This window comes from Mycetomoellerius zeteki, unplaced genomic scaffold (genome assembly GCF_001594055.1).
Source record: "Mycetomoellerius zeteki isolate Tzet28-1 unplaced genomic scaffold, Tzet1.0 scaffold174, whole genome shotgun sequence".
In the NCBI taxonomy this organism is placed as follows: Eukaryota; Metazoa; Arthropoda; class Insecta; order Hymenoptera; family Formicidae; genus Mycetomoellerius; species Mycetomoellerius zeteki.
In genome coordinates, this window is record NW_017256696.1 from 1,925,836 (window position 1) to 1,944,623 (window position 18,788).

General features: G+C 31.7%; 1 protein-coding gene across 1 annotated transcript in view; it reads right to left on the minus strand.

The window, feature by feature from the left end:
• Positions 1-18,788, minus strand: part of LOC108721575 (cadherin EGF LAG seven-pass G-type receptor 1) — a 67,440-nt gene that overhangs the window by 23,213 nt on the left and 25,439 nt on the right. Inside the window, exon 3 of the mRNA XM_018446193.1 lies at positions 6,816-6,921. Within this exon, the coding sequence (XP_018301695.1) occupies positions 6,816-6,921 (106 nt within the window). The remainder of the gene's footprint in view (positions 1-6,815; positions 6,922-18,788) is intronic.

Genomic DNA, 18,788 nt, shown 5'->3' on the forward strand with positions numbered 1-18,788 from the left:
CCACGTGTCGAGGACAGACGATGCAAAGTTCTTACACACGTTTTCGGCGTCGCGACGTTCCCAATCCGTGTCGCTCAGGTTAGATTTCTCTCTGGGGTTTTCTCCGTTATCTCGGGACAAATCTCCGTAGAATTGTTCCCATAAACCGTAAGACTCGCCGCGAAAATCACTTTACTCCGCAGGAGCCATAGGACGAATCGAAACCAACGAAACCAACGTGTCCTGGCAGTTGATCATGATTTACGCCGCTCCGTAAACACCTTCTCTAAAGTGAATTTCCGTGCGCTGACGAAATTTCGGGTCGGTTGCAAATTTCAAGAAAATTTTAGTTCCGCATTTTTCGTAATTTAACGTAACGAAAAATTAGCGCGTCCTAATGTGAAAAAAACTTGCAACGCCTAGTTTCAACCAAATTATTATACATCCCTCGCACCGTAAATTATATGCTTTTCTCCGAAATATTATGAGGCTCTTTCTACAAAAGCACATTCTCATAGCTTGTTTTACAACGATAAATAAGTATACAAGATGTTTCATAAAATAAATATTTAAAATTTGTCAAAAGATAATCAAACTTTTATGTAATAATTTTTAATTCTTTTTTTTATTATTCCATTCAAAACAATCCGCATATATTATTCGTAATGTATCAATACAGACAATATATTGTATTTCATTAAATTTAATTTTAAAACAATCGGATATTAAAATTTTCTGGTACTGCTTATACTGACAGATTTACTTAATCCCCGTTTTACTCTCAACCTTAAACCAACCTTCAGAAGCGCGTCCCACTTAATGCTGTGGACGATATATCAAATTTCTAAATATAGCAGAGACAATGCTTTTCTGTGATACGCATAATCGTACTAATTATAGTGATTTAACGCGCGCGTTATTAAACTTGCCAGCTTAAGCAATAACCTTTAATATCATCCGGGATGGCGAGTTGTACATCACTGACAAGTCCGAGTCCGTGGAATTCGCTATCAATCTTCTCCTAGCACGAATATTCTGGCGCAAGAATTGTTTTCACCATGAATTTACAATTTCAAGCTATGTACATCCGCGTATGTAAATTTTTAATACCATTTTCAACAGATTTATAACATTAAACAATTTTTGGTAATAAACACAAAATGTGTTTATTACTAAATAGGATACACAGATGATTAAATAAGATGCACAGATGATGTTTTTATAGAATCTTGATTTATAGTGATATTTAACCGATAATTTTCTTGTAACAAAAATAAAGACATCGATATTCATATTACTATTTAATATCTCCGAATTAATATTTAATTTATATATTATATTTTTATTAATGAAATTATAGATTAATATATCTATTTACATTTTTAATAATTTATGATTGTAAGTAATTTTATATTTTATAATTTTCACATAAAATATATTAATTATAATCTATTAAATATTGTAAAAGTATATCGATTAATTTAATATTTCAGTATACCTTCATAATAAAATTTTCGTGATGTCAATATATTATATATATATATATATATACCGACGTTAATACTGATGTATTAACGTACAAACATAGCTGTTAACTTCAAATAAATTGGGGAAAACATTAGGAATATTAGGATGGATTAATATCCCTCCCGTTCGTACCTTTTAATTCCGGACGAAACGTTATCTCACACACTAGACTTTATCTCGCCTGCCAGCATTTCTAGCTGCGGTACGGAGCTCGTAAACGTGTCTGACTTAATGCTGGACGGCGATATATCGAGATTGCGAAGCGCACACGGAATGCACTACTGCTCCATTGGATAGAACCGAAAACGCCGTGAGAATGTAAAACACAACATGAGCATGAAAGTTGCATGGCGTAATATATTTGGATAATCAATAACAGAAAGAAAAAGGAAAAATTTATATTTAGAGGTTCTTATATCATTTATAGCAGATAACATTAGAAAAGTGTAGAATTTTTCTTTTTATTTCAAATTCCTATTCATTTTATAATAAAATCTTAATAATATTCATAGATTGTTTTCTATTATATTTTTTATAAGTGGATCTCAAAATTTTCTGTGTTCTTCTAATTATAATAAAAACAATTTTTAATTACATCCGGATAAAATAAAAAAGGGCTAACTTTTCGTGTTACTTTTTTCGTTTCTTCCATGCTGATTTTTACTTATATTTATATTATATTCTTGCAATGTTTATCTTAACTTTTTTAGCTATCTGTGTATATTGTTTATTTTACAGTACTCGCTTCAAACTGATAAATCGATTTTTCCTTTTTCTTTTTTCTCTGTTGCTTCTGTTTTCTCTTATATTTTTCAATTTCCGCAGAAACGAGCACCGTGTGTCAAAATTGTTCGAAATCGGGATCAAGAAAATATGCGAGAGGTCTCATGGGTTGAATTTATTTTTCGTCCCTCTTCACGAATCTAAGGTGGGTAACAATAAAGCCGAATTGCTTCGTGACGGTCGCGAAATTACAACAGACAGAGATTTATCTCCGTCACGCAGTATGATAAAGCGTTTTTGCTGTCTCTAATAAACTCCTCCTCCCTTCCTCATTGCATCTGTCTTGTCGGCGGAAAATATTGTTATTGATATTCTATCTTGCCGAATAAAAAAGAATGTCAAGTTATTTCACAAAGGACCCCGCAATTTCATATAGGATTAGTGCGAGGTCCTTTATGTTATCGGTTTTTCAAAATGCTGATTTATCAACAGTCGTGTATTAATAACAGTATATATTGAAAACTGTTAACCAATATATTTGTTAAATATGTCATATAAAAATAACTCTTCCTCTTTAACGTATATAATCTAATAGTTTTATTTATCTTTTTTATTTGTAGTTAACTCTTTAATTGTTAGAATATCAAGATTTTATACGAACACTGTACAATATTTTAACAGTGTGTTCTAAAAATTGAAAATTGCAAATGTTCAGATTGAAATCTAATATGTGTTACAAATATTATAGTAATCAATAGTAATCAGCTGATATTGTCGAGTTGACTATTATTAGCAAATTTTAAGAAAAAAGGACAAACGCCAAAGTTGTGTACCAGTTGATTTATTGTTGCGAGAAACGTTTAACGTTTTGTAAAATGAATTTACATCAAACATTCTATTCTTTGATTTTAATTTAATTATTAATAAATGATCGAGTATCACGCTTTTTTACTGGAATCGCTCCATCCGGCGAGGCGCGTATTATTCAGCACGAAAATTGTGGTTAAATTACATTTAAATCAAAGAGGAAAAGTTCAAAGTGCGATGCGAAATATAAGTCTAACAAGTATCAGTTAAAGAAATAATTATTGTAAATATTGCAACGGAATGGTAATTTGAAATTTCCATTTCCTGACGTTTTAACATTTGTTTATGAATCAAATTAATTATGGAGTTAATCGGTTGTGTAAATTGATAAATGTTATCCACCAAATAATTATTCATAGAAAATTATCGCATTTTGTACACAGAGATAACAATGGCTTGTCACACGAATGACAGCCTGGTAATCTCGCATATTCAATAACATGCTATTTATCATTTATATTTACATTTAAAAAATTATATAATTTGTATATATCATCTAAAATTTGCTGCTAATAATCAACTCGTTAAAATTAGCTGATTACTACAATATACGTAATACCTTCATAACAAGCACGTATAAAATGCAAATTAGCTGAGCAGGAAAAATTCGATATAATCTGAACTGGGAAAATAAATCAATAACAAATGATGAATCGGTACACATATAAGCGTAGTTACTTGTGCATATTGTGCGCACCACTGGCTAGCTTTGACCTATTTATGACTCGAAAACTAATGTAACTCCGATACATTATCAGGATTTTCGATTGTAATTAATCTCTAACGTATAGCGAGCTATTAATTTCCAGAATGCAATGCGCTATTAAAATTTTACGGTAATTGCGAGATGTATGGTGTGCATAATAACTGATTAACTGATTTAACTGATTTCTACTACATTAATTTTTTACTGAAACGCTATTTTACTGTTATATCAATCTTTTGAAATATAATTCCAAATTTGCATCAAGTTTAACGTTACACCAGAAACTCGCTCGTCGTTCTATATATTCAATGTAAATTCGTCTTTGCGTACTGATACGAAACAGGACCGCAATTAGGAAGTTACACGAAAGGACGGCTTTCGAAGAGACGGTACCTCGACCTCATAACATCTAACACGTTCGCTTGTACATGTTTCTTCGTTGAGATGGATTCTTTTTTCCCGCCTACTGAATGTACGATGAGATACATTACTCGTGTAAGTACATAGAAAAAATACTAACTCAACTGAAACGATCCTCTCCTTTTTCCGTTCATGCGTAAAATCATCGATTTATTTCCTGCTTATTTTCTTTTTATTCGTCCTCTCAACTAATATCCGTCATTTATTGATAGTACGAAGTTCTCAAGTGCCAATTAGTTCTATTTTTTTTCGGTAATTAGGAAATTAGAGAATGAAAAAATATATTTTACACATTTTACCATTCGGTTATTTCCGATGAATGATATCAATTAAATAAAAGTAATATAAAATAAAAATAACATATAGATTTCATTTTTAACCAAAAATGAATAAATTCTTCCGTGAAAACTAAAAAAAATATTTACTACGCAATGATGTTAAATTAAATTTGTCATACATTTATAAATTATAAATTATTTAAATTGCGAAAAAAATAAAATTAATTTCGTTCGTATCATATACGTAGAATTTCATATTCAGTTAGAATTTTTTCTACTTTGGTGGATATCAAGCAAAACAGATATGAAAATATTTTGTTACGATATTCTATTCTTCACAGAATCTATGAATATTGATTGATATCAAACCAAAAATATGAACTTGAATTATATATTACGATGAGTAACATATGAAAAGGTTCTCATGTTTTGCCTACATTTTTAAAACGAAATTCATCCTACGAGAGAATATCAAAAGATCAAAGGCCACGATTTGCAACGGCAGAACTGCGATGAATAACATTTGACCTAAAAAGAATCTCATTTCAGCATGGATTTTTTCGGCTTATATATACATTTCGGCATACGCATATACTTTTGTCTCAGTCTCAACGAAGAAAAATATACCACTGCAAGTATAGCGAATCTTTTCGTTATGTAAAGGTGAAGAAACGAGAACGCGCTTGTTTCTTCGTTGTTAAATCTAAGAGAAATTCTTCTCGTTCGCTCCTTTCAAAGCAGGTATGACATATACACGTTTTTCATTTCTGCAAGAAGAATGCAATGAATTTACTTTTGCCAGTAAATAATATTCGTAACATTTTTGTGACTGATGACTGGTATTCTATGTCATTCTTTCTTTTTCATTCGTTATTATGCAACTACTAATTAAATATTGCAACATGTTTACTGAAATTCGCAAAGGATATCAACTGAGTGCGTTTCTAAAAAGAAAAATTATTACATTATTATATTCTAGAAAAAAAATTGCAGATTTTAAGTAATTTAAATTACAGCTTATAGAAAAGGCTTGTAATAGGAAATAATTTTTTAGATATTCGATAGTAATATTGTATAAATTTTCTGTGTATAATTCCAGTAGATTTAATCAGCGAAGTTAATTGATATATACTTCCCATTACTTCCAATTAAAAATAATTATAAAAGTCTACCTCAATAATAGAGGGATGATTAATAAATGATGTAAAGATAGGACGACCAATAATGCGGTTTTAATCTCGTTGAAGTCATTAAATGCAATTTATAGCTGATTCAATAATCGCGGGATAGTGTGACAAAGTTAATAATATCACACGCGATATTAAAATCTGTGGAAATAAATGAGGAAAATTTTTGGCTCAAATCCTGTCGCTGATGGTGAAAAGTGATGTCACCGACACGCAATTAAAACTTGGAAATAGGAATGCTGCACTAATTTCCGCTTTGAGTTTCTGAACGTTTCCTAACGTCTTCCTACGACTTTTCTCCTGCCTGCGGTATAATCGCTTGAGAGAATTCGGAATGCTTTCTCCCGTTTGACGGTAACCGGCATCGCATTTCGCCGGGAGAATTCGAGTGGCAATGTTAGGCATCCTCATGTACGAGGACGCCTGACATCGCTCCTCGGATGTTTCCGGATGAAAGAAAGAACGAACAGAGGAAAGAAAAAAAAGAATTCTGAAATCTGTCGCGTCTTGAGACGAGCTTGCGGATCTCGGAGCTTAATTAAATAGGATTCAAGTACGGAACATTAGACGGAAGAAGTCTCGACGAAAGCTTTTCTCGGCACTCTCGCTGATGTGCCGAGCACAAAACGGAATTTCTCTTTCTCTTTCTCTCTCTCTTCTCTCTGAAAGCGGAAGAACCAAAAGCAGCCACCGGAATTTACACCTCGACGGATCTAAGTCGATTTTCGCATTATGTTTGTATAAAAGGAATCGGAGGAGAAATACAAATATTTCACTAATAAACTCTAAAGGTAATTTTAAATGAAAAATATCGTATCAACGTAGCTCTAACTTTTTCCAATTATATCTGGATGATCATTATAATTCAAATCTGTCAGATATGATATATTTCAAACAAACTTTCTGTCAGATATCATATTTTCAAACAGATTTTTAATAATCATCCGAATATTTGTAACATATTTGGAGAGTGTGAGTTATTATATTTCATATTTTACGTAAGATATATTATAATAGTAGCAGGTATTTGTAAATTTTTCATATATAAAGGATTTTTTAGAAAAGATTTAAATCTCGTATATACAAGATAATTATCTCTATAATGAAATTAGAGAAACGTAAACATACCTGTACTCCTCCAGCGCCTACGATGAACAACAGCTGAACCATGAAAAGGGCTGCTAAAAGATTCATCAAGGTCGTTCCTGCCAGGCTTCTCAAGTCAGAGAAGAGGCTAAAACATAAATACAACCAATTATTAAAAGATTCATTGATTTATTGATAACTACCGAATAAAACTTTATTCAGATCACGAAAGAAAAATAATTTTTACATAAAACTTGTAAAGGAATTAAATATTAATTCTTTAGTAAATATATTTTAGTTCAAATTAAGAAATAATCTACTATTTTCAAAGAATAATTAGCATAAAAGTAATTAAAGAAAATTACTTGGTACTGAAAATATCAAATGATCAAATAATAAAAGAATCATAAATATTCAAAAGATTAGCCATGAACACATTACATTATTCTCACTAGGATGATAACGTGATATAAAGAATAGATGAGAAATAAATACGAGAATGAACGTAATACATTACGCCCACGCGATAACACACGTTCGTGGGAGAAATATCTCGATATCGCGGAAGTTGAGTGTTCAATAACAATCGCACGAAAGTTTCCACAAAGAAATAAATTCGATAATCGCCAATTACGCGACTTGCAAGGAAGAGATTTCAGTTGCATTTGTCTTCGTATGTCAACCGAAGGAAAATGCAATTTAGTTTTGAAAAACGGGATTTCTAACAAATATAACTAAAAATAAAATATTATATAAATTTTAATATTTAATATAAATTTTAGTTTTAAAGGACGTGATTCCTCGGTTTTATTTAAATCTTCAATTAAGTTCTTTTAAAAAAAAGATTACAGTTTTATTAAACTCCAATAACAAATTTTTTTAATTTATAATGATTACAATAAAATTATACTCATAATATATAATAATAGAATATCTATTATTATAATGATAATAATAATAATTTACTAAGTATATTTATGCTGATACGAATAAGAGATTATTAAATATTGAAAAATAAAAAATCTTACGTATAGAAGCGATTAACACAAAAACATTGTTGTCATCATTATTATTACAACGTCATTCTATCGATATTTGTTTTCATATCATTTCCATCATATTAAGATAGAGAAAGAATTCTATTTCAATTAATATACGGAAATTAAAACGTGTCATTCATGTATATTATTCTTTGTTGCAATCGGAGTGCAAGCGAGCCGCGACGAAGATAGGGAGGTCCTCTTAAATTATGGATTTGCCCCGCTTTTCGGTTGCCTACAATTAAGTGTCGCGGACCGTTCGTGCAGTCATCCTCGTGAATAATTCGCCCATTCCGTGAATAATTCATAAATCGCTGCCGAACGGCTTCTAGCGAGAAAGGAATCCACCACTGACGGAAACAAAGAAACGATCGCGATAGAGGAAAGTTACAAACGAGAACTATCGCTCTTCCATCTCAAAGATGAACGAAGGCAAAGTATTCTGGTTAAAGAACAGCTACCTCAGAAAAATGCGATTAATAATAAGGCGATGGGCAAAGGCAAGAATAACGGAGTTAGCTCGTAGTAAGGATCAAGTTCGAAATATCACACTTGAAAAATTTCAATTTAAAAAATTATTCGTAAAACGTAGTATCTCTAAAGACAGTGACCCGAAATATGGAAAAAATTCTATATAAAGAAGATTCAAAGAAAAAAGAACGTTTCAATAATTTGACAGCTTTTTAAATTATATTTTTAAGTAGGTAAGGCAATCATTTTGTGATAAGCAGTGATATAGAATACAAGTCAGTTTTATTGCCAGCTCTAAGAAAATTGTATAATAAAATATACAAAAAGATATATGTATTCTTTTATGTAAAAGAATATATATATTTTTATAAATATTCTCTTACAGTGGAATGTCACTATCTATCTCTCTTTTTATAAATAGAGCACGTGTCAAAATATAGCTCATAAATTTATATTAGTATGACGAGAAATGCATAGACTTCACAAATTTTTTTGATTTATTTACCGTTTGCGTGGCATCGATATTCGGTTTATGCAGAGGGAATATCGGCATCCTCTTTTCTAGGTCGCCAGCTGGAAGCGAGAGGCATAAATCCACATTGTGTATGTACGTCATACATGCATGTACTTGATACATCACTAATGAGAGGATAAGCCGCACATATTCTCGCGCGATCTGTTCTTTCTTTTAAAATTATGTACCGATTCTTTATCTCGAAAGAAATATCTCGCGTAAAAATTGATGAAAAAGGTAACATATTAAATAAAGATATAACGTATAACGTTAGTAATATTATGTAATATTAATATAATATTAATTGAAATAGATGAAATCCGTACTTTGGATATACCGACAAAGATAAAAGCTTTAATGACCATTGTACGATTAATAATTATTAGTTCGCTAATAGTACGTATTATTCTGATATTACTATGCTTTATGTATAATTATCTATAATGCAATTATAATTATAATTATATACAATCGAATTCAATAAAATACGAATGAAAGTGAGCTTTCCAATCGTGCTTTATATATACTATTAATATATTGTAAATATTTCCAGTTCGAGACAGCTTTGACTAAAGGCGGTAATAAAAAGCGTAATGATCTTCTTGCTCGACTTTTGCGACTGTCGACACTTTTTTACCTGTATCCGACATTGAAAGTTTTATCGTTTTTATGAATAATTCACAAGGATGGACGTGAAACGAGAAATCGCGCGTAGAATATCCACAGGAGCAGTTGAAATCCATCTCTGTGACTCTCAGGAGATATTCTTTAGAACCACCCTTTATTTCTTACTCTTTAGCGAGAGTCATTTTACGCCAAATTTGATTATCTTACAGTGGTTTCTTCGTATATAATTATTCGAAACGAGTTATGTATCCGCCTGTCTCATCAATCTCAATTATAAATTTAAGTCCAAGTTTCAGAAGAAATTACATCTCAAAACTAACCATAAGTATGAAGTACGACTTGTATTTGTTGTCAACACACATTTACGAAATAATTAATAGATTAATCTTTGTGGTATATATTTTAATTCACCTTTTTTACATAAAATAGTATATATATATTTGTAAAATAATTTTAATTATTTACTTCTGCTACTATTAATGTAAATAAACGAACAGCTGATGTAAATAAACAAACAGACTAGCATACAAACTAATGAAAAATGTAGCTATCTACTTTAGTAAATAGTCCAAATTACTTTCTGCGTGCAAAAAAATATGAATTTAACAACTGTTTTTAATTTCGTCGAATATCTGAAAATTCATGTATATAATATCATTTGGAAAACAACTCGATACATTCACTGAACAATAGTCTAAAAATTGCATTATAAACGTTAGAGTTTCACCTGCAGATGCTGATATCTCGAAAGACGACAGCGCTATTAAGGATAAACGTCGCTGATAAGCAGTGACGTTGCGTCACGATTTATCAAGGTTCCGACAGCCACGATCAGAACTTACGAAGATTTCGCTCTTTTCGTTGAACCTAATGACATCGTGCAAAATTCTAATCTTAATCCTTAATCGCATTTGGCCTTTAGCCATCAATTGTATATTGCGAAACACAATTATTTATAATTATATAATATTTTTTATAAATATATAAATGTCTTAACGGCTAAAATAAATTTCGAACTTTATATCGGTCAAAAATTTCGATAAAGCAGATAAAAACTTTCGTTTAATCTGTATTATTATCTACGAGATTTAATTAACTCGTAATCTAATTTTTATTTTCATCATTATTTATCTTATTATCACTTTCAAATCTAATATATGGAATGGCGAAGGCACTGAGCCTTTGTCGATTAAAACAACACCAGCTTCAAGAAACTAAGCTGAACTTATGAGTTACCTAACAACTTTACGCCCAAAATTTCTTGATCTTTCCCTGAGGGAAGGACACGATCTCTCTTACATTGTGAATCAACTTGCACAAAACTTTCCTCCCCTATCTAATGTTTTTCCTGTAATTACGTATACTTACTTGCCTTGGGCTTAATATTCGAATGTTTGAGTGTATCTATATAATAAGACAAACTTGATAAATGTGTGTTAACACATCTAAATATTTGCTTGTAAAATAATTTCGTGAGCTCACGGTTCTCATCTTTCTTTCTTCCCTTCTCTCACTTTCTCTCTCTCTCTCTTTCTCTCTGTCTCTCTCGACCTTCTCATAATTCGCTATATAGTTAACTTTAACCAAAATATTCGTGAAATCCAAAAATGCATAGAAAGTTCACTTTCCGTCATCTCGATGACGACTCTGTCGAAAAATAGTCACGCGAAAGCTAACGAGACAGCTATCGAAGCATTATTGGATATCGATAGTAGAAGTCACTGTAATCACATATTCAAGACAGTTTGATCGGATTTTCGATAAAGGATACCACCAAGCAGAATTCGGGAAATCGTCAATTTGAATTACTGCATGCCTTCACGAAACTGCGTTTGAACTGAAATGCCAGGTTATCAATAGAAATTGTCTACACGTCAAATTTCAACAGACAGAGAAGCATTTTGGGAAGAGAACGATATAGGATCAAGAAATCATCGAAATTTCAATCAAAAATTTTAATGTTATGAAAAATAATAATGTCATATTAATATATCAATATAAAAATTTTTTTAACTTTTATAATGTGAACTTCTTATCGTCTTCATCATTTTAATAATTTTCTCCTTTCTTCAATCATTTTTTTATTCCTTCGACAAATATTTGCGCTTCTTATACAATCTCCCGTGATATAAAACGGTAGTAGATGTTGTTTAGACATCGCAGCCGCCATTAATGGCGAACCATCGGGGATGTGATGACGTTTTTACTATCGATAAGGATCGAAAAGGAAGTCGTGGTAAATGTGAAACTGTCGTGACAACAATGATGCTCGATCTGAAGAGTCGTTTCCAAAGACCAGCAGAAAAAAGCAGTCGTCAAACGAATAAAGTCCTTTAAGATGACGAGATCCTCTCTTTGACTCAAAGCTCCCTTTTAGATCCAAATCACACCCAAGAGAGATTCGTTATGGCTCTTCCAAGTTTGTCGGCATGAAACTTTCAAGCTTGTTGAATCCTTTTAACCTCCTAACAAAAGCCGATGTACTTATATCTGATCTAAAAATACGGAAATTATGAAAACAATATTTCCATGATTTACAGTGAAGATTGAAAGCGTCTTAGTTTTTATTATAGGCATTTATAAGCGTTCCAAAACAAAGTTTAATCGAATAATTATTACAAGCGTATCATTCTTAACACGTAAATTCTATTAAATTATATTGTTTAAATCAATCAAGGTCTCAACTTAAAGAGAATATTAACTCACAATTTGTTTGATTTTTATTATTCAAGAACATATCTTGAAATTTCGGTTTGCTACGTATAGGTATATTATACAGTAGTGTCATTGCGCAGCTGTCGCTCGCCCACAGATTACGAGTTCCGTTATTTCGCGTCACCACCGAGACGCGTAATTCGCGCAAACGAATCGAGTTGTGCAGAGGGGTTGTTTTTATTACCGCGAGACGAATTTGCAATGGAAATCCCGAGGACCCGGTGTTTTAAATGGCGTGACCATCGAAAATCAACTTCTAATTCGCTGCTCGGCGCATCGAGCATGCTTTTCAATCGAAATGCGCAGATACGTAAAATGCGAAGCTTTATTTACACGAAACAAGTAAAATCATAACATATAAATAATAAGGCGAGTTTGTTAAAAGCTAAGACAGTAGTGATAGTTGTAGTCACATTGAAAACTTTTTCTGAAATCTAACTAAAATTCAGTCGACTTTCTATTATAAATTCTAGTCGGGGAAAATTCATGAATATTTAGATTTAAAAAAGTATCTATAAAATTATCATATCTATAAAATTACTATCGAATGCACAGACGAGCTTGAAAACATTTAAAAAAATGATGTAAAAATTCAATAATAGTATTAAAAATTCGTAGCAATAATAAAAGAACGATTATAAAAATAGTAGATATATAGCTTCTAATGGTATGACAAAAAATCATACTTTAACTTATAGTGAATTAAATTCTTTCCATTTGCAAAGTGTTAATCAATACTATTCAATTTAAATAGTAACTTGAACTTTTCAGCTCTCATAAAGGGAATAAAATCCGGCTACGCTGCTGAATGTTGCATTATTTTTCCAACGGGAAATGCTTGACTACACCGCCGGGTAGAAAAGAACGTAGTGCAATCGTTGCTACAGTTAAACTTTATTTTCCCGTTGGGTCATTGGAAATTTACGACCGCAGAAAGTTACTCGGAAACGCACACGCGAATGGTGTGATTTCAGATCTCATAGATTCTGCAAATATAGGAATGCGTTGCGAAGTTTTCACTTATCTAACGAAGTCTAGAATATGTTAACGATTGCCAATGCAAATAATTTTCTTCATGAAAAATTAATTTAAAACAATAGATTGGAAATTATACTTGTGTCTCATATATTACATTGAATTTCTTTTAATTAGAACATATCATTCGAAACATTTATATCGCGATTTCTTGATAGTCGATCGCTTTTAATTACGCAGATATATTGAAGTATTGTGTAATAATACGTAAACAAAATAAACAGCTTTATTCTTAATTTGATATGAGAATCAAATCTGAAAAATAATTTTCTCTTCATGTCATGCATTTAAATATAATTTCTCAGATAAATAAAATATTTAAAAAATTAGATTACACTTTAAATTTTTTGTACGTAAATTTTTAATTCACTTTACATGCTATTTTTCTAGTTAGAAAAGAACAATTCTTAAGAAGCAATCGATATAAGAGCAAAAACAGTAAAGGAATAAAAATAGAAATAATCTTGCTTAAGAGGATTATCAAATAAAAAATTATATCAACTTGCGACACATTTTGACCTATTGGATGGACTACGTTACATGACTTCTCAGCTATGCAAAGCAGTAGGTGCTCGGGATTCCTACGCGTAGCCACCTCACATTATTTCGCGGTACGTTTGTCGAGTTAAGAAGTATAAATTGCGCCCGACACAGGCTTCTCATCGTTTCCAGTCCGTAAACCACAAAGGAAGCAAGAGTGCGGAGAGCTTTTGAAATTCAACTCGTCGCGTCGCATCGTCCCCTGCATATCTTTCGTTCGCGTATCACGTTGTCGCTTTATAACCATCTGACTTTTCATACTCGCCACGAAGCTATCTATCTCGTTAATTCTTCTTTCTTGACTATTTTACTGAGCTCACATATCAATAGCGTTTAAATTCCTACAGGCTGACACTCAATCTTATTCAAGGATAATCGCAAACTTCATAATCTTTGCTCAAAGCGCTTTCATTTAACGGAACTTTAATTTGCGTAATTATCAAGTCATTTAAGTCAGCTGTTGCCAGCGTAGTGGAAATGGCGTTCAATTAAGGAAATACGCACAGATGACTGAATATTATGTTGATATATTATAATAATCTTTTATAAAAAAAATTAAATTAATATTAATATTTTTATCTTATATAAGTAATAATTGATCTAATTTTGTTTCTCTTCAAGCTTCATTTTGTCTTATGAGAGATAAAATTCAAAAAGATATCCAATATCTCAGGAAGCTGTGTAAAGAAACGCAAAGTGGAAATGCTGCGCTCGTACGAGCTGCGTATGTACGAGTCGTGATCCGTAAGATAAATATTTTATTTTCGTAGAGAGAGAAACGTGTGTTCGCCTATTTTATTATGGCATGCGTAACATTTATCGTGACGCTCGTAACGAGGGAAAACTCTCGCTTAGATCAACATATATTCGTGTGATTTACGTATGAGATTACTATCCGATAAAATCATGTATACGTATCGATGTAAATATATATATGTAATGTAAAACTTTTCTCTTAAAAATTACACATTGCTATCAAAAAGTAAAACAACACAAACAAAATAATACGAACGAATGCGCAATAATACAGCTTCGTTAGCACCCCATTAAGTAAATTTTATTTCACACGATCTTTTATGTATTGAAATAACAATCTCTTTTAATGTAAATTAAATCCGTAAAAACTTACTCGATTTTTATTTTAAAACAATGTTGTGTATTCTATTATTTTCCAAAATGTTTTTCACGAAATTATTTTGTATAATGATATATCGTAGTTGCTAATAGTTCTCATTGTTATGCTGCTGTTCCAGATATTAAAATTCAAATGGAAAACTCAAAAAACACTCTGAGAAAATTCTGATAATAATGAGTCCTCAAGAAAGATTTCCTCTACGTTGTGGAAGATCCTAACAATCTGATGCAACGATCGAGATGACTCTGCAATAAAGATGAAATCTCGAGAGCTTCATTTTCGTGAACCGTGTTCTAAGCTTCGTTCCCTACGATTATCCAAGTGGTTCAGGATTCGTATTGTCCGTCGCGTAAATGTCGACGTTGGTTGACGTCAAGAAACGTAATGAGTCTAATTTGATAGTCAGAAATTCGAGAAACTAGCAATAAGTTTCTGTCCGTCAAGTGTCGCATGCTATCGAGATCTAAATTTATTTGAATACTAGCGACACAATTACAGTTGTAATTTTGGATATATGTTATACTATGTTATATTTTTATTATTAAGAATCAATTATCGATGTAATGAATTTTTAATAGTATAATTGTATCTTTCCACAAAAATCATGACTGTGTCTGATCAATATTATGTTTAATAAATACGTTTAATAATATCGATTTTAACAACAAAAGTCTTACTTTAGATATAACATAAATTATTATAACGGAGAAAATAGACGTTCGCTTTGAAAACTTACAAAAATCTCACACAAAGTCGACAAATTTTTATGAAGAGAAATATGGTATCGCATTTCAGGAGTAATTTATGGTAAAACGGAAGTACGTTAATGTAAATGCAAGAATTGTTGTAAAAAAGTTGCAACGAGTATAGTTACAATGTGGTATGTCGTAATTAAAAACCAGCTAAGCGTTGAAATGTAAATTCCGCCCAAATAAAGTTATAACTGAGAGACGAACAATGTGTGCTATAATGCGAAAGATATAGTTAGAAAGAACTGCTGCTTTTGTCTTCACTGCCACGATTTTTTTGCATCAAGTCCATTTTCAATGTAGATTAATGAATGGGGAAATACAAAAGGGCGAGCCTGGTGAAATAAATCTACGAAGCTACAAGTGGTTTTACAGTAACAATCGAGTGCTATTTCGTGACGTGAAAAAGGAAGAAATCTTCAACGTCAATGATTCAAAATTTTGTTACCGTGATATAAATGTAATTCAATGATGTACATGTATTCCAATTATGTTAAATATTATTTTACGTTTAAATAATAATTCAACCTATGTCATGTCTGATAATGTCGGAATTTACATTTTAATTTAACATTTAGCTGAATCGAGCTTTCCTAACTAAAATGTCAACTGCAAATTTAACGGAAGAGAAAAATATTAAAATTAAAAAATTAATGCCTTCTTAAAAAAATATATGCAATATATTATATTCATAATATAATATATTATAATACTGTAATAAAGTTAGAGTCACAGTGTCTATTATTATAAAAATTATATTACAAAACGAATGTTTTACTCTTTCAAGGATATAGGAACAAAGTTCGACAATGTGAATTAATTAAGTTCGAAAATGCCGCGACGTTGAATCCTCGCAGCTTTCGAACTGTGATGTGAAATTTTCCTCATGATAATCGCGGCCGAACTTCTAATATATTAATTCAATTATTATCACAGCGCTCACCCGACGGGATACACTGTGCGGAATCTCGGGACTGCCTCCGTTAATGGACAGAAGCATTTCACGGTTTAACGTCAGCTTCCATTAAATCCGTAATATAATTCCCATATGCCCCGCGTTATCGCTCTCCGCGCTATTGCACCGCTACACGCTTTCTTGTGTGCGTAGGTTAATGTGTGTGCTTTATGTATTTATGTGTGTTAAGACTACAAAATCTGCTCCATTTACGTAGAAAGGTGAGAAGAAGAAATGAGAGTTTTCATTAACCTGTTCCTTATTTGCGTTCGTGCAAAACATATTTTTCCTTTTTTTTTTTAGTTTTAATAATATGTTATACGGAGAAAATTTAATAAAGGAAGATAGAGGGAACCGATCTTAAATATTTTTAGCTATTGCTTTCCTTATTGATGTATCAAGGAATTTATATAATCTACGGAAGAATTTCTTTTCCGAGTCATATGTTCACTTCAAGATTTCAATAGAAAAAGCCAACGCTTGATCAAACATCTCCGTTACAGAGAATACAATTTGAGATTGTCGAGATCAGATGTACTTATTTTTCACAAAAATGATTTGAAATTTACTTGTGTAAAAATTACATCAGATATATATATATATATGTCTCTAACAAACTATCATTCATCAAGCAAGCAACTTTTTTGAAAAGTTCGTAAGAACTAAAAACCTTACTCCGGGTTATTTACATAAAGTAACATCATCAAGGAGTTGTCACGTTAAAAAACTGAACTGCAAACTTTCCGTCGCATTATTTACGCGCTGGCATTCGGGAGCAGTACTCAAGTTTATTTCGCTTCGTCACCACCTTGGCGAAAAATCCCTTTAAGATCTTCGCCACATAGCGAAAGAAGTTGGGCCAACGTGAGTTTAAAAGAAGACTACCAGCGAACTTTCGCATCGTTTGTCCTTTCTAAAGTGTCGGAATTCCAGGCGATCCTCGACCACCAAAGCAATCTTTATCACTGTCATTGCAAAATCCCAGCGAGCTTAAAGAATCCCAGTAGTATTGCGAAGTCAGATCTTTGATAAATGAGCGTTCATTAGAAGTTATACCACCGATCGTTTAACTTATGTAATTAAATGTGTCACATAATTATTATGTGCTATAATAACCGTATCAATTAGAGTCTAATAAAAATATATCGAGTTATATAATATTGTATTATTCGCATAATCGTATAATTATAAATTTAATGAAAATTACTTTTTCATTTCAATCGTTGTGAACATTTAAAAAAATATTCTATGAAATATAAAAAATATACAGAAAGGAAACACGGTGCTGAGATTAAATTTTACGCTACCACAATACAATTCAGAATTAATAACGCAGTACACAGATAAAAATCTCCAATAAACTCACCTATCAAATATTTATCTTACTGACATGCGATGCATTTACGATGTCAAATATTTATTTTCGCCACAAAGGGGACTTATCGTATTTGATCAAATGGTCCTGCGTTAATTACGTTATCAACCCTCCCCGTATACGTTAAATATTAACGTCGCTCGTTGTGTTTTAAAAATAACACATGCAAAAAAAATATTACGCGAAATTTTATTTGATTCTCGTTCGCATTACGAATCAATATCACCAACAATTTAATTATTCAATTCTATCCCTTGAAAAAAGAATAGTTTATAACTTTGCAATCTTTGAAAAAAAAACAACTAAAAAATGAAAAAACTAAATACAGCTAGTACTCAGTGCAATTGTCGGTAAAATTAAAAAATATCACTCTAGTCTGTCGGATCTCGAATATCGCGAATACTTGAACCGTCCATGTAAGGAAGTCTGTGATGGAGTGACGGATCTGCAATTAATTAGGTCAGGAACCAATCGGCTTAACAATTCTGCCCGGATGCTTTAGAAAAGATAAAGGGAGAGGCGGAGAGAGAGAGAGAGAGAGAGAGAGAGAGATGCCGTTAAAATCTTGGCCGGAAGTTGAAATCGATCGAAGACTGTCGTTTTCAATTACAGGAAAACCACGATATATATCATATCATCATCTCTCTAGGCGATCAAACAAGCCTTAAAGCTTGGAATCGGTTACATGGTCGATCTCTGGGAGATTTACGGGACAGTGACGTAAATAATATATGATGAGCCATTGATTTTTCCACATAATCTATTGTATAGAATAGGAAAGACGATAGTATAGTTTGGCTATTATGATGATAATAAATATTTGATGATAATAATAATGTGAGAAAAAAATAAGTATATG